Source organism: Amphiprion ocellaris, chromosome 12 (genome assembly GCF_022539595.1).
Source record: "Amphiprion ocellaris isolate individual 3 ecotype Okinawa chromosome 12, ASM2253959v1, whole genome shotgun sequence".
Lineage (NCBI taxonomy): Eukaryota > Metazoa > Chordata > Actinopteri > Pomacentridae > Amphiprion > Amphiprion ocellaris.
The window spans coordinates 36,043,812-36,066,463 of record NC_072777.1 but is presented as its reverse complement, the minus strand read 5'-3'; the positions used below and the strand labels follow the sequence as shown (position 1 = coordinate 36,066,463).

The following is a 22,652-nucleotide window of genomic DNA, read 5'->3' as shown; positions in this document are numbered from 1 at the left end:
AAAAAAACAATTCTGCAATTATTATTTTGCACCAATGTGTTTACATATTCCTTTCTAGCTGTAAATATCTGTAAATACTGTGTTATATTTGTTTATATTACAACTATTTTTATTCCCCTATTCTTTTTTCTTTAGTTTCTTTTTTATTATTATTGTCTTTCCATGTTCCCAGGGCGACACCAGCAGCCCAAACCAAATAACTTGTATTTGGCCATTAAAGCTGATTCTGCTTCTGATAATACTGCAAATGTAATCCAATTTCCAACAGTGAAATATTATTAAAATTGCTCATATTCTCAGTCAAACATCACGATCCACTCGTCTGAGTCTTCACAGGACGTTTTAATATCAGAGTTTCTGTCATTAATCCAATTCAGACCAAGAACTGCCTCCTTAAATCTCCATGAACAAATGAAAACAGCTCAGAAACTCCTGGAATCAAACTGCTGACACCATTTCATGCAGTGTATCAACCCCCAGCATCACATGAGAAATTGCCTGCATGGAGATCAAACAGTGTTTTCAGTGTGTGTGTGTGTGTGTGTGTGTGTGTGTGTGGGTGTGTGTGTGTGTGTGTGTGTGTGTGTGTGTGGTTTGAGAGGCCGGATTAGTGTCGGCTGTCTGCACCCTCTCCAGCAGACATCCAGTCAGCAGGGATTTTAGGGTCTGAGAGTAGCTGAGGCCTGTAGTCCCAACCTGATCCTAAACCAGGCACACTCCTCCCTTTCTTATTGCACTCGTTAACGGCACCAGGTAGCTTTTACTGGACCAGCTAGAACGACCACATAGCAAACATTTACAACGACTTGAGGGCAGTTGGTTTTTACAGGACAATGTGCTGTTGAGCAGCGGAGAGGAGTGCTAGGAGACGACCTTCTGATGTTCAGCTTTAGCATGGTGCTAATCTCTGCAACATGCATGTAATACATCAAGCAAACACACATGTAGTGGGTATACATGCATATAAACATGTATATGCAAGTGTTAAACTGTTAACCCTCGTGTCGTCTTGCGGGTCAAAATTGACCCGTTTAAAGTTTGAAAATGTGAAAAAAAAAAATTTTCACAGTGAAACTTCTGATGTCCACATTTTCAACATTTTTGGGAAATCTCTGAACATTTTTTGGGGAAAAAAAGAAATGTTAAAAATGTTTCTTAAGAACATTCACATAAAAATCAACCAAAATCCAGCGAAATTCACTGGATCTTTGAGCCCACATTTACAAAAAATCAACTGGTGACGTTTTCTGACACATCTGCAGCTAAATGCCATAGTGATACAAAACAAACTATTTAGAACAGTTTATAATATGACATACTAGATCACAAAAATAATTTAAAAATAGCTGAACTGACATAATGCACTAAGCAGGCATGACAAACTACCACAAAAATAAAAGCATGTGTAGATAGCCTAGTTCTGGAGTTTTAAGGTGGTTCTACTAATATAACCATGACAAAAGATTCATTTGGACAAATTTCTCATTTTCTGGCCCTTAATTTTGGACACCAAGTGAGTAGTAAAAAGATTCAGTGTTGTCCTGGATGGGGTAATTATACAGACTAAAGCCTTTTTTTCCTACCAGGCTGTGAAATTATTTATTTGTGCTGTAAAGTCTGTTTATGGGCTCTGACTCACCTTTAGAACCAGCCCCATGTGGTCATTTAAGGAACTGCAGGTTTGTTTTTTTTGGTCTGTATTTTACAGTTTGCTGCTGGTTTCATCAGATTCCACCAAAATATGCGACATCACTTTTCCCCGCTGATCCTCGCCCACTTTTTACCAGTGAGAATCCAGTGAAAACACAAATGCAGAATACCTCATATGAAGTAAACCAAAACTGTCTAAACTCAAGCTGGCGACGTGAGTTTTTTTTGCTTGTCAAAAGAAGCTGACATAAAAGGCTTCATGGGTTTTTAGTGTACAGTAGCAAGAAAAGCAGTATCACTGACTTCATTGTTGCCTCTCTTGGGTGTGTTTTATTTAAGCAGTTCAGTGGAGAATATGGCAACGGATGGCATGACAACAGGCATTACAAGAATGACGACTCCACCCTGCTTTAGGCCTTGAGACCTTTAGTTCTCTTTCAGTCCTGCCACTCCTGTCTTATCACCATCGCTCAGTTTGTGTAGAATAAAGGTAACAGTATAGTGCACACTTTGTTCACACTGACCAGAACAAAAAGAGAGAGATAAAAAAGAACAAATAAAAACTGAAATCCCTTCATTGGAAATAAAAGGTCAGAAAAATCCCAATATCAACACAAACAGCACAGAACCAACAGTATCTTCCTCTATCTTCTACCCAAAACTCCACTGCATGCATCTGAACATGAAAAGGCACCAGTTTGACATTTTTGCAAAGCAAGAATGTAGTTTTCTTGCCAAAAGTTAGATGGCAATACTGATACCAGTCGGTTAAACAAACAAAAAAACCCCAGCTAAAATCAACAGCTGCTTAGCTTAGCTTAGTTAAGTCTTCTGTGTTAAATCCCAGGAGTAAATGCAGGAGGAGTTGAGTTTACAAAGAGTTTTGTGTTTTTGGTTGGGTTCAATGACTTCTTCATCAACAATGTTGTAACGATGAGACTCCAGGAAGTTACTGCAGGCCAAGAAGTGGTCACAACACTGTAATCAGGTATATATCTTGGTATTGTGGTGAAGAGGAACCTCTTGATTTGCTGATTGTCTGTCCACATTCCAACCTGTACCAGTGGTCATGACCTTTGGGTAGTGAATGAGATGGCAAACACAAACAGCTGAATGGGTTTGCTTCATCAGGTGGTTGGACTCAGCCTCAGAGATGGGATGAGGAGCTCAGATATTCAGAGGGCCTTTGAGTAATTGTTGTGAAAAGGCGCCAGCTGAGGTGGTTTTGGCATCTGAGTCCTTCCTTTGGAGGTTTTGTGGTCACATCCGACTGGGAGATGTTTCAGGGTAGACCCAGAAGTTGCTGGAGGGATTATATGTCTCATCTGGCCTATGAACACCTCAGGATCCACCAGGATGAACCGGAAAACATCTCCATAGAGAAGGATACCTGGAAGGCCTTACTTAGCCTGCTGCAACCCAAACTTGGATAAGCAGAAGGAAACGGATGGATGTCTGTAACCTGTTCATTTGTGCTGCTACCTGTCTTGGTCTTTTTAAAGACGTTCTTTATCTCAAGGAAACTTTTTCTGGTTAAATTAAAAACCAAGAGTCTTTATGTTAAGCTACCATGTCCTGCTTTATGGGTTGGGATGAGAATCTTTAAGTTCTGTCAACAAGAAAGTATAGTTTCCAGAATGCTGAAGTAAAAACTAAGAGTGACTGTTTTGGTCCTTAAATTGCTGTCTTATATTGTGTTATACTCAGTGAAAAGCTACATGACAGTAATCTGATCAGCTCCTAGTACCAGGTTTGTTTCACAGTGGAAAGTAGTCATTTCCTAACTGGGTCTTAATTCATCTGCATCCTGAAGAGAGCAGGGTGTCCTATCATACCAGTCACAAATGTAAAAATCACCACGAGTAAGCACCAGTCAGAGTTAAATTAGCTGAAAGACTAGACAAGTAAGTAATCAACCCCTTTTAATAGCTCAAGTCCAAGTTTTGCGTTTGTGATTGCAAATTTTCAGACCCTTACGGTGAAATCAATCCAGACGGTTGTACATGTTTGAATGTGATCAGTGTACTTAAACTATGGAGGTAAGGAAAGAAATGTCAGATAAATTCAGAATACAAGCTATAAGTTAGAGAGAGTTCAAAAGAAAAAGGTTCCTCCTCTAAACCTCTATCCAGATAAGTGAAGGCCCGTCGTGATGAGGAGAAGGTGTGGATGGTAGCTCCAGCTGGCAGACAACGAGGCCAGCTTTCCCTCCTACCCTTCCTCTCCTTTTCCATCCATCTGTCCGTTTGGGACAAAGTCAAGTGTTCCTGTTCGATGGGATGTTGAGCACGGTTTGTCCCCCTTCATGCTGGTATTGTCTGTTTTCTGTGGTGCGTTTGTCATGTTGTGCGGTTAGTGTTCAGGGCTGTGGTTGGCTGGTTGGCTGGTTAGTGGGTCGCTGCATGGGGCCTCTCCAGAGTGTTGGGTGGCATGGCTCTGTGGTCCCTCCATGTTGTTGTCCCTGGGTCTGGAAATAAGAGAAATGTCAGTGAAATGTAAAGGTTTAATTGAAATTTCACTTCCGTTTAGGGAGAACTCACCAACAGCTATTCCTGACTTTGTTGCAGCGGTTCCATTGGCTCCTCCTGCTCCTCCATCAGTCTGCTATGGAAAAAGACAAAACGTGTTAAAAGCACGACAAGCTGTTTAAATATTTAATACTTTACATATACCAACAATGTCATTTTGACTGGTTGTAATTACACTGTGACTCACCAAACTTCTTATAAAGGATATCTGTAACGTCATTCTGACCAGTTAAAGTGACAGAAATATCTTTAATTCAGACATGACTTGTTAAAATAGCAGTTGCACATATCAAAAATGTCATTAGTGTTACCCAAATTGTTGCTTCCTATTGGATATTGGTCCAGAAAAGCATTTGAACCGTGTTAGCAAGACTAAATGCTGTGATGGTTAAGATTGTTTAAAAATGCTGTGTAATAGAAAGAGCTCATCAGCAACGAGTTGGTGGAAAACAACAGCTTTGTTCATTTGGGACTTCTGGTTGAAATGAACTAGAAGCTTCTGGCATAACATCTATACCAACTACAGCTATGTGGAACACCTTAGCCTCAAGTCAAAACTTTTATTCCGTATCTGCAGTTACACTTGGACTGGGCAGAATTCTAGCTTGCCATTTCTGCAACGTCATGATTCTAGTTAAAGAGATCTGCAGTGTAATCCTGACTAGTTCATAGGACCATGTAGATGTAGCTGAAGGTAATTCAAGATATCTTAAACTAGAACTAAGATTTGTAAGAAATTAATGTAGATATCTGAAAATGTAATTAGTAATAGTCAGAATTTATATGCAGATATTTACATTTTGGATATATACCACTGAGTTATACACATGAATGGCAAACGTGACATCTGTTTTTATGGAAGAGGAACTGAAACACAGATAAATGCAGTCCATATTCAGTTAAGCTATTATATGTTAAAACAGCTTGGCATATATATTACACGTTCAGTATATGTAGGGACAGGGAGGAGCTGTCTATACTGTAGGCTATGTGTGTAAATGCTCAATAATATGCTCAAGCTAACAACTTTTCAGTCTCTTTTTGATGCTCACAACTGAGAAAGGTCAGAGGTTTTTGTACTGCTCATGTTTAAATGACAGGCAGCTGGAGAGGCTGAACTTTAAAGCCTGTATTATCATTGTGAACAGTTTGTAAAAGTTCTAAATTTAGACGTTCAGGATGCCGAGGTCAGCACAGTAGATGCTAATGTAAATGTTTATTCACGCTGCAGGGATGTTAGCATTAGGGGCTGCCACCTTCATACATAATTAGATTTACCTCCACAATCATATACTGCTTTATAGACTGATTGTCAGATATACCGTAGTTATGTCATACGGTCTAATCTGATATCTTAATGAATGGGGATGTTATTTCCAATGCAGACTGCTCAAGCTTACTGAAGCTGACTTATCTTCATCAGTTAAAAATGAAACGGGTCTGATCTGCACAATTATGTGTGATTCTATTATTGTAGAAGAAAAGTTGTGGTAGTTTAATATCTTAAACCATTAGAGGTGCTTAGTTTAAGCATCATAATATTGGGGGGAAAATGCCATTAGGTATAGTCACTTACTTGCAGCTTTGATTCTGTATTTAATGATTTTACCCAAAAAACGCCATTAGCTCAAGCCCCTCATTCAAGATAATAAATGATTTTACCAATTTAGCTTAAAATGATCCAGTATTCAGAGATGTAGAGTTTTCTCTGTTTCGGTTTGCCAGATTTTTCAGCTGATCAACAGAATACATTAGGAGCTCATTAAGCCTGAAATCATACGTTTGGACTGCTTGTGCAGAGCTGTAAAGGTAAACAGGGTTTATACTGTTCTGTCTGGTTTTCTTCTACGTATTTCAGTTCTACTTTAGTCAGTTTTTGTGTGTACATCTCAATGCAGCTACCACTAATTCCTTTGAGCAGGCTTTCTATGATGGCAGGTGAATCGCTTTTATATTTAATATTTACATAATTTATAGTATAAATACTGTTGCCTGACACTTTGTACCCTTCAGTTGTCTCAAAACATACAAAGTATTTTGTATTTGCTGCTAAAGACAGGGAATATTATTTTACAGATGTACAGTCTTGACTGAAGCTTATCAAGAATACTTGCCACATTTTGAAAGCTGCTTTATGCCTGGTATGCAAAAACACCCATCAGACTGTAATAAAGTAAGATCATCGTCCACAGCGCAGGAAAGTAACAGCATCCAGAGTAGAACAAAACTCATCTTCACATCCAAAAATGTTATTTTTCTGTAACAGACAGACCAACAGTTTACTCCAGTCATGCCTGTGGTTGTGTCCTACTGTAGGTCTCTTAAAGCTTTCAAGGTAAACGGTTGAAGATACAGTTGCAGCTATGATTTTGGGTGGAGGATGCTTTTTTTTCTTGCGTCAAGATGACATGATACAGTTTGTACATTTAGTTTTCTAATATTGATTACTGATTTGGTGATTTTGCCTTTTGTGTCTCATTGCTTATGATTTTGCTGTCAGTTGGATCAGTCTACATATCAGTCCACATTATGTAGAATAATACTATTGTCTAAGTTAATTGGAGTATATTATTCTGCATTTTAACATCTTAATTCCACCAGACATTTTAGGCATCATGCATGAGCAGCACTTCTTAAAGTAGCCGATAATCTCTTCCTGATGATGCATAAATCAGCCTTAATCCTGTAATCCAGTACTGAAAACACCATACAGTTACATTTAAGTTATTTCAGTACAATCACTTTTATAGACATGTTAATGTGGGTTCTGTTATCTCTGTAGCTTAACTGAAATCAGTTCTATTTTAGATTGCTGATTTTATATGTGTAAGGATTTTTTAGTTTATTTTATTCAGATTACAGCATAACTGCTTCTACATGTCTCTTCTAAACATTTCTTTTCATCGCCAGTCTGTGTTTGATGCATTTCTTTCACTTGATCCCATTAATTCTTCTGCAGAGTGTACAACAGTGTTGATGCTTCATTTCATTTGACTCTTAAGATTTTGTTGTGATTTTTAGACCCCCAGATAAAGTCTCTAAAGGAGACCAAGATTTTGCTTTTGACAGTTTAAGTCCCAGAAATTTGTGATGAGGTTCAGGATCATTTAGTAGTTCAGTAACTTTACACAGCTTCATAAAAATACAGTTAAAAGTTAAAGCAAAGCGCTATGGATTGTTAATTTAACCGCATTATATATAATCGTTATCTATTATTATGGATTTTCGTATAATGTGTTATGAGTACATTATACTGTTGCTGTCATGTTCAGAAAAATAATGTTTGTGATCTTTCATAATATCCTTACAAACGAGTTCTAATACTGTTTGGCCAAAGCTCAGTATAATAATTAGACATAGACATTCACTGATGCTTTAATCCATTTTCATTTGTCTCATTGGTTTGCATGGTTTGGATCTAATGAAGCTTCTCCACCACCTTTCTTACAATCAGTCACTTATTGCTCCTAATTGGAAGCTAATGGACTGCAGTAGATGCTACATGCTACATTTAGCCACTGGACTGTAGTCTATAACAGAAGATGGATAGAGAGAGAGGAAAATGAAAAGCAGTGAGGCAGTTCTTACCGTTGTTCCGCTCACATCATAGGCGTTGCTGCTGCCCCTGTGGATGACAAGAAAGTAAATGAAGTGTCCTGATAGTCTGTCATTTCTATGTGCAGTTTATTTGTATGGAGCGAAGGTTCATACGGCGCTATTTACATATGTAATGTTGATTTATGGCTCAAAACTCTGTCCTGTTCTTTTTCTAAATGTTTCCACCCTTTTAAAGTAAGATTTATGGTCCTAGTTGATGTAGGAACACCAGGCCCTTTGATCACAGTCGTTCATAGATGTTGTTTTCCTGCCCTCAGAGCTCTCCTGTGCTGCTTCACTGCTCCATTCAACAATCCAGAACACTCCTTTTTATACCCAAACGTAGCTGTAGTGAATTACACCTGACCGGCTCAGCTGATCAGGTGGATGTCTCATTCAGCTGCTTAAGTTCAAGAAGGACTCTATTTGGCCAAACTTCCATTAAACTGCAAAACAATTTCAGGTTTATTTGACATCTATGCAACTCGTCTGAAAGTTGATTCATTTTTCAGCATTTGAAATTCATCTTAGAAGACTTAATTTGGAATTTTCTTTACAAAGACCCTTATTGATTGTCTATTTGATTTGACAAGACTTGAGACTTGACTTGAAACTTGCATTGACAAGAGCTGTTTATTAAAGGAAACTGACTTCGAAGGAGTTGACAACTAATTTGGACTTGGGTGATATTGTGATAACTTCTCAGTTTGACCAGATATGTGAATTACACAGAACTTGAGTTGTCAAGTTTTTACTCTGAACTTCAATTTGTTTTTACAACACATGTGACTTAACTGTCTCTAAAGAACTTGAGACTTGACCAAGATTGGTCTCAACTGGGACTTGAGTTATGCCTCCTCAGAAACCAGCATTGGTACAAAAACAAACAACACAGTGGACTGCCATTGACATTGCAGCTGTGAGATCACAAATCAAAGTCTTTCTTCTACTATTCTTTAAAGTATTCTTTGATACAACTCTGCACCACGTCTGTCTAAACCACTGACTGTATATAAAAGATGAACGGAGCCTCCATTGGACGACAGCGTCTGTAGGACACAACACACCTGTCAGACACCAGGCAGCCACACCCTAAAACACACCCCGCTCAGTCACTGTTTTACTTTAAAGTAGGTCAATACTTACAGAATAAACATCCTGCTGTGTTGAATAAGTCATTAATCTAGAAACTGAGATCATAAAGTCATTGGGAAAATTATTTCTGAGGTAATAAAACAAGTTAGATGAAGAGTCAACGTCTAAATAAACTGACTTCTTTTAACAACCAGAAGTGTTGCCGTCTGCTGGCTGTTAGAGAGAATGCAGGTTTACTCCACTTCTGCATTGGTAAAACTTTTCATACCCGGAGGCTGTCTGTCTTTCATATATAATCCATAGTCGGTCTTAACTTAGTTGTACACTAGTGGATGACTAGATAGCCGAGTGGTTCATTACCACAGCGAGTCATAGTTCCAATCCCAGTTGTCCAGATCTTTCCTGTCCTCCTCCTGCTCTCTTCCCTTCTATATCCCTCATAGAGTATCTGTCTGTGGTGAGCTTGGCTGAAGCAGTGAAGTATTTTAGCGGTTAGCACTTAGCATTAGCATGTAGCACTAGCAAGTTTGGTGAGCTGGCTTGTATAGTTTCTTTGTCAGTGGTAAGTTTGCTTTGGACATGGTAGTTGTCTTGCAGCTAGCACTAGCATTTAGAGTTAGCACTAGCAGGTTTGGAGAGTTTATAAGTAGAGTTTCTTTGACACCTTTTAGCAGTTGGTACCAGGTATTCAGCATCTAGCACTAGCTCACTGGTAGCATGTGGTCCTTACACTGGAAAAAATGCCCCTCTCAAAACAAGAAAAAAACCTATTTCAAGGAAGTTTTACTTTGAAATTATTTAAAAATGGCTTGTAAGATTTCTTGAAATAAGATATGATATTTAGAATATTAAGATCTTAAAATTAGCTGGGAAAACTTATTTTAAGCTCTATTTTTCCAGGATTGTCAAGCTTAGGTGTCTTAAAATAAGCCAGATATGCTAAAAAATAGCAGTTTTTCACTCAAAAATAGATTATTGCTTTCATGTAACCTCCTAATTTGAGATGTATTAACCCTCCTGCTGTCTTCATTTACAGGCAGCAAAAAATATCGTTTCCTTGTCTGAAAAAATTTCAAAAATTCAGGGAAAAAATTCCCCAAATTTCTGAAAATTTGCAAAACCTTCAGGAAGAAAATTCCAACAATTCCTTAAAAGTTTCCCTGAAAAGTTTTATTGAAAAAAAAAAAAGCCCCCAAATTTGGCAAGAAAATTCTTGTAAATATTTTCAAAAAATGAGTAAAAATATTCCAAAAAATTTCTAAAAATATCTAAAGTGATTCCATAGATATCAGTAAAACTTCTATTGTTTTCTTTATGAACATTCACATAAAAAATCAACCAAAATCCAGTGAAATTCACTGGATTTTCTTTGATTTTTTTGTGAATGTTCTTAAGAAAAATTTTTGATATGTCTTTTTTCCCACCAAAAAATGTTCAAAGATTTCCCAAAAATGTTAAAAATGTGGACATCAGAAGTTTCACTGTGAAAATATATATTTTTTCCACATTTTCAAACTTTAAAACGGGTTAATTTGACCCGCTGGACGACACGAGGGTCAAACTTTTTTTGAGGTTTCTTGTAAAGTTCAATTGAAAATAAGATAATTTCAAGATTGTTTGACTTAACAAGATATTTAAGAGGCATTGTCTCAAAACAAGTCCCTCCATCTGCTGAAATGTCACTTGTTAAGTGAATTTATCTTAAATTGAGTGAGATGAGACATTTTGACTAAAAGTAAGACAAACAGACTTGCTAAGATGTGGAGTTCTTGCAGTGCATCTTTTTCAATAAAGACACAAAGATGTACCCGCTCTGCCCCTCGCCAGCAAACAAACAAACACACATTTCACCAGTGTGTAAATATACAGACAATCCTCTGAGTTATGAGTTATTTTTCCTGTCTACCACTACAGTGTTATTCCAGTTTCATTCCTCTGAATGAACAACAATCTGTGGAATGTGCCAGAGATAAGACTGTTGATCCTCTTCGTCACTGTCACTGGTATGTTTGGTGTGACAACTACAGAAATGAGCGTACAAACATGAACGTGCACACTCTGATGTCTATTAAAACACCCTCATGAGTGTGCACACTCGCACACACATAGAGCTGTCACTGGGACCATCAGTGCAGATTATAGAAGTAGAACGATCGAAGCCCAGCCCATCTGGCTCGACTACCTCTACTTTAACATCATATTCGTCTGCTGCTTCCTCTTCAAACAGACAACACCCTTCATCAGATACCACCCATCGGGTCTGATGAGTCCCTGCTCTTTGCTTTTGGAGAGTGATGAATAGCAATTAAAGCCTTGTGGGGACAGAAAAATGAATCAGTCAACGTACTGAGCTGCTCCAAACAGGAGAGGACTTGTTTTGTTCTGGGTGGCAGCGCAGGTCACCATTACTCATACGCTGGGTCACAATGGTCCTGAATTCCCTGAATTGTCTTTGAGTGAATCGCAGTCAGGAGAGCATTTTAAGTCGCTTTATATGTTATAGCCCACTGGAGGAAAACAGACATGATTCAACGCAGATATAGGAATACTACTGTCACATTTTAGTGTTGCTTTTCTCTCACCTTTTACACTGGGCACACAGGGCGAGGAGGGTGATGCTGAGGACGAGGAAGACGATGAGGGAGATGATACCCACCTCTGGGGAGGAAAACCACCCCAGCGTGCCAACCATCCCTAACGGAGCCATTGTCCTAGTGCTCTAAAGAAGAAAAAGAAAGCAAAATCCATGAACAAACACCGTGTATTCTGGTAATGTTTCCTATTAAAGACAATCCCAATGATGTCTAGTAAACATACAGCATCTTTCATAACAAGTCCTTATAAAGATTAATAGTTCCACACAGTAATAGATAAAAGGACTTACACTGTGCTGCTTTGCTCTTCTCTAGCTCTTCCACCGACTGCTGTCAGTCCTTCAGCTGCCTCCTCTTTATGTGGCATTCAGACCAGTTAGGGAGGGACTCTTTGCACTGGTATCCTGTCTGTCATGAAGGAGGTGCTGACACCAGCCCATAAACAGCCCTTTGTGTTGTTTATCATCTCCCAACTACGTCTGCACCTGAGTTCTTCAGCACCTGACATGCCTGTGGCTTCCAGGAATGTTGGAATGCATCTTTTAGTCGAACATAGTGGCACAGTGACCTGAAAAGATGCATCATCAATAGGAAAAAAAACAAGAAATCAATGCAAAAAGTTGTTTGAACTGACTTATAATCCACATTTAAGGTGGGTGAACCAGCCGCTGATGTTAATTCATGTGCGGACTGTTGGTTTCTGTTGGAGAAAAGCTAATTCAATACGCATTTAAACAATATCTCCCTCTAGCATCCGTTTACATGACTGCAGAAAACTGGCAGCTCTTACCAAGCCAAGGATAATTTCATGCTCTTTTCTTGATACATTTTATTTACGCAGGCTTCTTTGAATCCCTAACAAACGTTTTATGTAGTATTGCTGCTAATAATCAGGCCGTTTTCCCGGTCTTATTGAGATATTTAAACTCCAGATAATCTGTAAATATCCAGAAAATACGCCCTAAAATACGCTGCTGCTGCATTAGTTTCTCTAACTTGCTCTGCACTGACAGCTGATTGGCTCTGGCCACTGAAATTATTCTCACAAGGGAGGAATTAAAGTAAAACAGGATCTTTCTTGTAATGCGGGGCACGACTCGGGTCTGGATGCAGACTGGGACCAGTCCAATTAGATTACTGAACTTCTGAGGTGCAATTTCACTTCTGCACATAGAAGTTAGATAGATAGATAAATCTGGATGGCTGCTTTTGGCCTGCAGGCCTCATGTTGGACACCCCTGGTCTACTGGCTCCAGACAGATTTAAGAATTAATCTTATGATGGCATTTTGTAAAAATGTGAATAAGCACACCTGCTGAGTGGTAATAATAGTTTTAGTTTGTCTGTTTCTTCTCCTCATCCCAGCTGATCCTGGTTCTTCCTCTTAAATTTGATTTATTTTCTTCCCACTGTCACCAAAATGCTTCCTACAAGGATCTCATGTGGATTTGTTGGGCTTTTCCTAGAATACAGGGGTGTCCAACATGAGGCCCGTGGGCCAAAAGTGGTCCTCCAGAGGGTCCAATCCGGTCCTCAAAGTGTAAAAATTCCAGAGAAGACATTAACTGCAGATTGTAAATTAGTAAAACTATAAATTTAAAATAATTTCTAGACCATGACAAGTTGTTTTCATCATAAAGTAAAATACTAGATTGTTCATTGTTGTTTTGAGGTTTCGTGTCTCATTTTTGTAATATTTTGTCTTGTTTTTGTTGTTTTTTGTCTTTTTTGAAGTAAAATCCTCTATGGTTCAGTTCCAGATATCTGTGACTAAATGTTGTGTTCCTTTGTAGACACTCTGTGATCTGGAAGTTGTAACGTGGAAATGATAAACTGAGGTTGAATGTTGCTGGAATTGAATTTATTTTTCTTAACAAAATGCGGAGTTGTGGTTATTTATAGGTTATTATGCTGTGATTTTACTGGTCCGATCCACTGGAGATCAAACTGGACTGAATATGGAACCTGAACTATGATGAGTTTGATTCTCCTGCTATAATACATGTAATATTATAAGGTTTTGACCTTAATATGTGATGTGGTCTGAGGTGACTTCTGTTGTGACTTTATTGGTAAAATGAATTGAATAGATGCAGATACACGTAGAAAAGTTGAAGCTGGGGAGGGATTGCATTGATGTAGCAGAACACACACATCCAGCCCTTACTCTGTTCAAACGCACCTCTTTGGTGGGAATGACACCGAGCAGCTCCCACGCCCATTACTTGTTCAACAGCCCCATTATGTCATAATCATCTCCTGAAGCCCTGAACAACAATCCATACCTCCCCGCAATTTTCATTTGCTCCCTTTGCTGAGATCCGTGTGAGGTTTTCCAAGTTGCTCAAAGCAGAATCAATAGTCGCTTTTTTTCAGCCCAATTTCAAATATCTGAAACAGTATCCTGAAAGCACAATTTACTCAAACAGGAATGAATCCAGTTAACAGATAAAGGCTGTTTGAGGGCAAATTGAAAAAATAATAACCTTCCTGATGCTACTTTAGTTAACCCTCGTGTCGTCCTGCAGGTCAAAACTGACCCGTTTTAAAGTTTGAAAATGTGGAAAAAAATATATTTTCACAGTGAAACTTCTGATGTCCACATTTTCAACATTTTTGGGAAATCTTTGAACATTTTTTGGTGGAAAAAATGAAATATTAAGAATGTTTCTTTAGAACATTCACAAAAAAATCAACCAAAATCCAGCGAAATTTGCTGGATTTTGGTTGATTTTTATGTGAATGTTGTTAAAAAAAATAGTAGAAGTTTTACTGATATATATGGAATCACTTTAGATATTTTTAGGATTTTTTTGGAAGATTTTTACTCATTTTTTGAAAATATTTACAAGAATTTTCTTGCCAAATTTGGGGGATTTTTTTTTTTTTTTTTTAAATAAAATTTTTAAGGGAAACTTTTAAGGAATTATTGGAATTTTCTTCCTGAAGGTTTTACAAATTTTCAGAAATTTGGGAAATTTTTTGCAGAATTTTTGGATTTTTTTCAGACAAGGAAACAATATTTTTTGGTGCCTGTAAATGAAGACAACAGGAGGGTTAAACTCTGCAGATAAAATGTTGTCTGAGGGTTCACTAGCACACTGCTGCCTTTATTCATTCACTTTATATATTCAAAAAATCATCTTCAATTAAGGTTTATGAAATAGTTTGACTGTCCTGCACAGAGTGAGACAATACCAGCGGTTTTCAAGCCTCAGAACGGGCTGTCGGGGAGTGACGGCACACAACAGTAATCATCATATTTGACATAAATCACTGCATCGTCTGCTATTTCTGAAGAGTCTGAGTAAATGAAGCCCCAGAAATCAAAACATTTTTAACATTTCTTTTTTTCCACCAAAAATGTTCAAACTTTTCCCAAAAATGTTGAAAATGTGGACATCAGAAGTTTTACTGTGAAAATATATTTTTTTCCCACATTTTCAAACTTTAAAATGGATCAGTTTGACCTGCAGGACGACATGAGGGTAAATACTTGTGTCAAGATTCAAATGCACGACTTTCAGTTGTATTTTCCCAGCATGGTACAGCTACTTCTACTCAACTAAAGGATGACAATACTTCCAACACTGGAAAAATACCAGTCTCCCTCTACCTCCATAAGCTAACAGTCAGATATATGAGTTACATCAGCTGATTCAGTGCTTTTCCCAAAACTACTCCTTTAAAATGAGCGCTGACTCATGCACTGATACTGGGCCTTTCCTTGAAACCTGTCCTGAGGGAATTTACTTTACATCTCAGTAACAAAAGGTGTGGCTCCTGCTTCAAAATGGTTAAAATACATGAACAGAGAACAGGTAGAACCACAGAGACACTCACAATAGCTTAGAGCTGCAAACAGGGTCAACGAGACGGATTTGTGTCCAACAAGAGAGTCCAAACGGGCATGAGTCACTTTATAGCCTCTTCTGAACACATAGGATCTGCCAAGTACTTTTTGTAGATTCTGTTTATGTAGTTTCATGCTTTCCATGTCGGCTGGTTATCTGGATGGTGTAAATCTACTGAATATCATTATGGAAACCTTTTTAATTTCTTTAAATAAATATTAAGAGGACAGAGGAGACAGTAGTGATCACCACATCCTGAGTGTCTGCAACAAAATATAGCAAAACTAAAAGTGCAGTTGTTTGTGTTTGCCCCTGCAGGGCAGTGTTGTCCTCGGTCATCTTTTCCAGCCCACACACTTCACTGTGGATCTGCTGAGGGATTCCTCCCTCTTGGGAAAACGTTCTGACTCCATGCAGTCCTGAGTTTAAAAACTGGCCTCTTTGTTCACAGAAATGTGGCCGGTCCTATTCAGTGAACGACACAATCCAGATTTCAGGCGTATTTTTCCAATGCTGCTCGCTCCCGACAGCAGAGAGTCTTTGTGGGAAACAGAAATGTGAAATATTTAGAGCTCGAGAAGCAGGTTTGGAGTGAACAATAAACATATTGGAAACATGTAATTGCTTGTTTTCTGTATCAGTGGATCTTTTTGAAAACACATCTGTTTATTGTCCCTGTAAAGCCCCTGTTGCAGAAACTCTACATTAGTTTTATTTCATATATATATATATATATATATATATACACATAATTTTTGCATCATTTTCTTTTATATTTATATATATATATATATATATATATATATACACATAATTTTTGCATCATTTTCTTTTATACTTGGGTTGATATTATTATTTTTAGTTTGATTTTATTTTTTGCTATTTTTCTCTATAATTGTTTTATATTTTATATTTGGGGGGGTTGCTCATTTTCAGAGTGTATATATTAACATTATTATCATCATTATTATTATTACTTTTTATAGTTTTATTTTTTGCTACATACACACACACACGCACACACATATATATATATATATAATTTTTTTTACTCATTATCTTCTATACTTGGGCTTAAATTTTATTGTTATTCTTTATATTTTTAGTTTTATTTTTTGTTATTTTTTCTATATTTTGGTTTATGTATATTATTATTATTATATATATTTTTAGTTTTATTGTTTAGTCATTTTATTTTATTATATATATATATATATATATATATATATATATATATATATATATATATATATATATATATATATATATATATATATATATATATATATATATATATACACACACACACTTTTTTTCTATATTTGGGTCTTACAGGGTTATTCTCATTTATATTTCCAACAATATGGACCGGAAATGCACTTTGGACACTGCTTTACTCCAACATCCTTCAGATTTCTACACAGATCAGCCTCCAGTTCAACAGGAGGATGATTCACTGTGAAAACTTTACTGATTTCTCATAATTACAAATTTCTCTTCAAATATTTTGCCATTAAAAATTTAATCTCAAATCTGACATTTTCCTACAGAATATTTGTGCTTTTTCTGTAAATAGTACAATTTTTTGTGTAACATTTATCTAAGTTCTCATAATAATTCATAAAATTAGATATTTATTGATGGAATTATTTTTTTCTTGTAGAATTTCTAAGTAGATTTTTTTTGGGTAAAAAAAAAGTGTTTCACATTATTTTATTGTTCAAGTACTTTAATCACATTTTTCTCATACAGATGGTTAAACTGTTCAGCAATAACACAGATGGACAGCTTCATTTCATTATTAATGTTAGACTCATATTATTTGGTACAACTCAAACCCCTTTCACGTCTTTATAAACACTTTTCCCTCTCCTGCTTCCTCTGCAGATCCTCGTTGACGAGCCTCATGGTGATCAGAGCTGTCAGGAAGCAGCAGAAGAACAGAATGGGAAAGGAGACACAAGCCCACCACAGCTGCCTCTCTCCAAACACGTCCACCACCGTGTCCCTCCGCCTGCTGTAGTCCTGGAACAGCGCCTCCAGCTGGAAGACAGTGCACAGGGACAGGAACAGGTGGAAGATCTGGTGGCCCTGGCCCACGAAGTCACACCGGCCCGGGAAGAAGCACTCTGGGATGGGACAGGAGAAGAAGACGGCGGACAGCAGGAAGGAGGAGATCTGCAGGGCGTGGAAGGGCTGCGAGGGCTCCACGGTCCAGGAGACGGTGGTCAGTCGGTGGGCGACGGGGCTGATGTCCAGCAGGTAGGCCATGCTGGTGGGGATCAGCTGGCAGACTTTACGCCTCAGAGGATACGGTCGTCTGTACCTGGACTTGGCAAAGCAGCAGCCGGCGCAGGAGAGCCACCCGAAGAAGCCGGCTCCAGGTAGAAACAGCAGCCCGACGCTTTCCCTCCACGCCGCCTCCGACGTGTAGAAATAATGACCCAGAGAGCAGCCGTACTGGTACACGGCTACTCCGACATAGTCCAGGAAGAAGAAGAAGTAGTGGGCATGCTCAGAGTGAGACTGCAGGAGGTGAGCCGCCACGCTGAGGCTCAGGTAGGTGAGAGCCGACACCAGGAAGAGGCTCAGAGGTAGAGAGGCTGCGTCCAGGGAGAACCCCAGGGCGCTAACGTTGGCCCACCAGCGGAGCAGCAGCACCGGACCCACCAGCAGGTGAGTCCACACGTTCAGCGACTCGTTGTGCCGCTGGAAGACGCTGAGGAGGTAGCAGCGCCAGTCCTGCCGGAGGGGACGGTATCCGGACAGGATGTAGGGCTCTCGGAAGAGGCTGGGGACCTGGGAGACGGTGACGGTGGGGCTGGGCGATGGCAGGGAGGCCGGGATGAGGTCGGAGAGGCGAGGAAGGCGGCCGAGGTGTTTGACGCTCAGGGTGAAGGTGCTGAGACGCTGCAGAACGTCAGCCGACATGACTGGAGATGGAGAGGACGCCCTAAGGGAGACAGAAGATTAATCTGGAGAGAACATCTGGAAAGTGTACGGTTATTTATGTGGGACTACAAACGATTCTCTGCTTCACCTGAAAACAAAGGGGTGTTCTGCTTTCTGCACAAACGAGCCGAGCAGAGACGCTTGGAAATCCACTCGAGAGAACGTGTGGTTTTTATCCTCCGTCTGCTCCCAACCTGCAGGGGGCAGTGTATCACAAACACATCTACCACGGTACTAAACTAGAGTAGAAGAAGTTTACCATCGTTTACAGCACTTACAACATGGCCTTTTACCGAATAGCTGCATTACAGCAGTTAGTTTTAATTTCCCACCATGAATCATTGATAACCCGGTTACCACGGTGATCTCTGTGTGATGAATCTATAAATGTCTGGATTTCTGAACTTCTGCTAGGAGCTCCTGTTCTTCTGCCAGTTTTCCACGTCTCCATCCACGTAGTTAGAAAAAGTTTGGAATTTTCCTCTTGAGAAGGGCGGTTTGAGGGGGCGTGGCTAAAATGACGTAATTGGTCCGCATGGAGCTGCACGGACACATCAAGCATAAAACAAGCTTAACTTCCATTTTGTGGCACTACTGCACACTATAAAGCCTTACATCTCAAAAACTGGAGTGAATGTTGTCATTTCCGTGCAAGAAGAGCTTCAATGGGAACCATTACAGTCTGGAGCAGAACTGTACTATAAAGTCTTAAACCACTGCACACAAAAACCCAAATATATATGTCATTTCTTTGCAAGGAGAGCTTCAGGGATAATTATTATGGGTACTTTAAAAGCGTCTTGGTCCCACCTGGAAACAAATGGCATAACTCCCATTCTGGGGCAAAACTGTTCACAAAAACACTAGTATTAGTCATTTCTTTGCCAGGAGAGGAAAGTTTTTAGGGGAACTGATATGGGTATTTCTTAAAGTTCTCTGCCTCGCCTGGAAAAAAGGGGTGGAACTCCCATTTTATTCTATAAATCAGTATATCACTGTCCACAAGAACCCCAGCGTTTGCAGCAATCAAAGCAAAAAGGCGAGCTGGTCCAGGACAATGCATCCGTCACTGTGTGACTTCTACAAATGCCAGGTCAGATCAGTAAACTGCATCGGGGCAACAGATTAAATCCACATTTGGTTGCTTCTGCTCCCTGTGCTGTATGGATGGATGGATGGATGGATGGATGTATGGACGGACAGCTGGATGGATGTATGGATGGATAGATGTATGGATGGATGTATGGATGTATGGATGGATGGATGGTTGGTTGGATGGATGGATAGATGGATAGATGTATGTATGTATGGATGGATGTATGTATGGATGGATGGATGGATGGACGGACGGACGGACGGAAGGATGGTTGGATGGATGGACGGATGTATGGATGTATGGACGGATAGCTGATGGATGTATAGATGGATGTATGGATGGATGGACGGATAGATGTATGGATGGATGATGGATGGATGGATGTATGGATGTATGGATGGATGATGGATGGATGGATGGATGGATGGACGGACGGACGGAAGGATGGTTGGATGGATGGACGGATGTATGGATGTATGGACGGATAGCTGGATGGATGTATAGATGGATGTATGGATGGATAGACGGATAGATGTATGGATGGATGGATGGATGGATGGTTGGTTGGATGGATGGATGGATAGATGTATGTATGTATGTATGTATGGATGGATAGCTGGATGGATGTATAGATGGATGTATGGATGGATGTATGGATGGATGGACGGATAGATGTATGGATGGATGGATGGATGGATGGATGGATGGTTGGTTGGATGGATGGATGGATAGATGTATGTATGTATGTATGGATGGACGGACGGACGGACGGTTGGATGGATGGATGGCTGGACGGACGCATCGCTCTGGTGAAACAATTCATCTCCAAACTTTCCTCTCCTGTTTGCTTTGATTGTGTCAAACATTTGTGCTTCAGTGGGCGCTGATATCAGACTTTATATTTTACAGTTACACCCCAAAATGGGAGTTCTGCCTTCTGTTTGTTTCCAGGTGAGGCTGAGAACTTCCTGAATTGTCACCCTCAAGGTCTCTGTAAACAGCGATGTAAAGTTTAATAGTACAGAGTTATGCCTAGGATTAGGAATACACCTCTTGTTTCCAAGTTTTTGAAGTACCAAATGAGCTCCTGTAATGTCTTGTAACCTAATAAGAACCCACGGTGTGTTTCTGAGTCATTTTTGGAGTGCATCAGTCTGTTCCGTGAGGTACGAAGGTGGGGATGGGATAAAAGAGAACCAGGAGAGAGTGAAGTCTGAGCTTAAGGAGGATTAAAACTGGAGGAGAAAGTTAATAAAAGCTGCACTCAAACCTGTGAGAAACACACTGAGGAATTTCTGTACGCAGATTAACTCACCACGACCGGTTTAGCAAGAACTGAACTCCTGCAGCTGCATTTCTGAGCTTTACATTCACCTGTATGCTATCTATGAACAGAATACTGGATCAGGTTAAACACTAACTGCAATTAAACAAATCAGATAGCAGCCATATCACCGGCAGTCACACATTGTGTTCATTTATGAGTCAGCAGGCAGTCTAACCTGTAAAATATCCAGCTCTCCTGCACACCTCTGCAGACAGGAATGTAGACCTCTGCTGTCACCAGTAAATGAGCAGCTATGAAGCCAAACACCATCAGCAGCTCAGTTCATCCTGACCATTCCTGGTGCCACTGGATTCTCCACACCAAACCTTTGACCCACAGTTCCTGCAGCTATGTAAATCCTGTAGGATCCACTGGGAGTTTGAAACGGAGCTGATGCTGACAAACATGCTGAAACCTTTGGATACGTGAAAAAGCAAACCCGCTCCGTGCGCATTTTTTCCACACGAAATCATAAAATAACGCATCAAAACTGACATTTCCGGTAATTTTTCTAGATTTTTGTAACGAAGAATCGATCCTATGCAGAAAAACACACATTCCACTTTCATAATCCAGCATAGAACAACAGAAAAAGACGCTTCAGTTCACCTGTTCACCGACTGAACACCTGTTGCCCCTCAGGAGTCGCGGGTCTCCGAGAAAAAAAAACGCCTACATGGACTAGAGTCTGTCACAGGAAATGAACAGATCTATTTAAACTATGGCATGTTTGGGTGATGAGGTGTTTCACAGGAACCGAGAGGAGAGGCGCTGAAACAGCTGACCTGACAGCCCGGAGAGCAGCAAGGAGGGCGGGGTTAGAGTGGCCAGAACCACCCCGGTTAGGATCCGCATGAGATTTTATTTATTATAGCAGAATTTAATTAGCTCTCACACTCTCAGACCTGTACGGAATAAAAATAATGGACATTTAAAGTTATTTTTTCAGAAAAAAATACTTTTTTAGATTTGAAATTTATAGAAGCACATTATTTATTATTGTTGTTTAATATAATTAAAATTCTTCTTAATTTTTGCTGCTCAAACTACTAAAGATTAAAATAAATATAACACGATAGAGACAGAAAACGGTAAAATATGTATGTTTAACCCTGTAAAGCCCAATATTTTCTATTTATATATATATATATATATATATATATATATATATATATTCTTTTGGAGTTTTTTGTTGGTCAATTTCTTCTACATTTGAGTTTGTATATTATTATTGTCATTCGATTTTTTTACTTTATTTTTTGCTCATTTTTTCTCTATTTGGGATTTTGTATGTTTATGTGTGTGTGTGTGTGTTTTATTTTGTTTTGCAATTTTTTTCTATATCTGTTTTCTATTTTTTTTCTTTTTTGCTCATTTTCCTCTATATTTGAGGTTATTTATTATTTATATTTTTTAGTTTAATTATATTTTTTGTTTTTTCTATATGTGCATTTATATATATATATATATATATATATATATATATATATATATATATATATATATATATATATATAAATAAAAATTTAAAAAAAATTTGATTTATTTGATTTAATTTTTTGCTCTTTTTTTTCTATATTTGAGTCTTACAGGGTTAATCCTGCTTGTGTATCCATCTGCTGTCTCATACAGAACACTGCATACAGGTTAAAATTAACCCCTAAAATAAGGATGTTAAATGCTGGACCCTCCTGTTCCCTTGCAGGAAAAAAAATACTTTTAATTAGCATTACGTTTCTAGGATGAAACAATTCAGAAATCATGTTATTCAGTCCCACAAATACAGAAATGAGTCCCACTGACACCAGCAGCAGTCCTCTGTCCACTAACAGAAACTCATGAGTTCTTTTTGATTTAGATCGCAGCTTTAAAACGCAAAAAAAGTTATCGAATCCACCTTCATTCACATTGGAACCATTTCCAGACTCATTTCCGCTGATTCTGTCATGGAAAACGTAA

At 38.8% G+C, this 22,652-nt stretch overlaps 1 protein-coding gene and 1 long non-coding RNA gene across 5 annotated transcripts; one reads left to right on the top strand and one right to left on the bottom strand.

Moving 5' to 3' along the window:
• The first annotated feature begins 11,476 nt into the window (after nucleotides 1–11,476).
• Nucleotides 11,477–13,496, top strand: LOC129350188 (uncharacterized). Its single transcript, XR_008603512.1, has 2 exons — nucleotides 11,477–11,639; nucleotides 11,780–13,496. It is a non-coding gene; the product is annotated as an uncharacterized LOC129350188 (long non-coding RNA).
• A 3,516-nt stretch (nucleotides 13,497–17,012) lies between these two features.
• paqr8 (progestin and adipoQ receptor family member VIII) lies at nucleotides 17,013–21,467 on the bottom strand. Of its 4 annotated transcripts, none has more exons than XM_023274383.3 (3): nucleotides 21,303–21,465; nucleotides 18,359–18,464; nucleotides 17,014–18,271 (listed from the first exon to the last, which is right to left on the bottom strand). In XM_023274383.3, the coding sequence occupies exon 3, from the start codon at nucleotides 18,247–18,249 to the stop codon at nucleotides 17,170–17,172; it is 1,080 nt and encodes a 359-aa protein (XP_023130151.1). In that variant the 5' UTR covers nucleotides 18,250–18,271; nucleotides 18,359–18,464; nucleotides 21,303–21,465; the 3' UTR covers nucleotides 17,014–17,169. The 4 variants fall into 4 exon arrangements, with proteins under 4 accessions (XP_035805936.1, XP_023130151.1, XP_023130152.1 ...); XM_023274384.3 differs by lacking the exon at nucleotides 21,303–21,465 and adding an exon at nucleotides 20,869–21,293; XM_055015896.1 differs by lacking the exon at nucleotides 21,303–21,465 and adding an exon at nucleotides 18,549–20,853.
• Nucleotides 21,468–22,652: the final 1,185 nt, after the last annotated feature.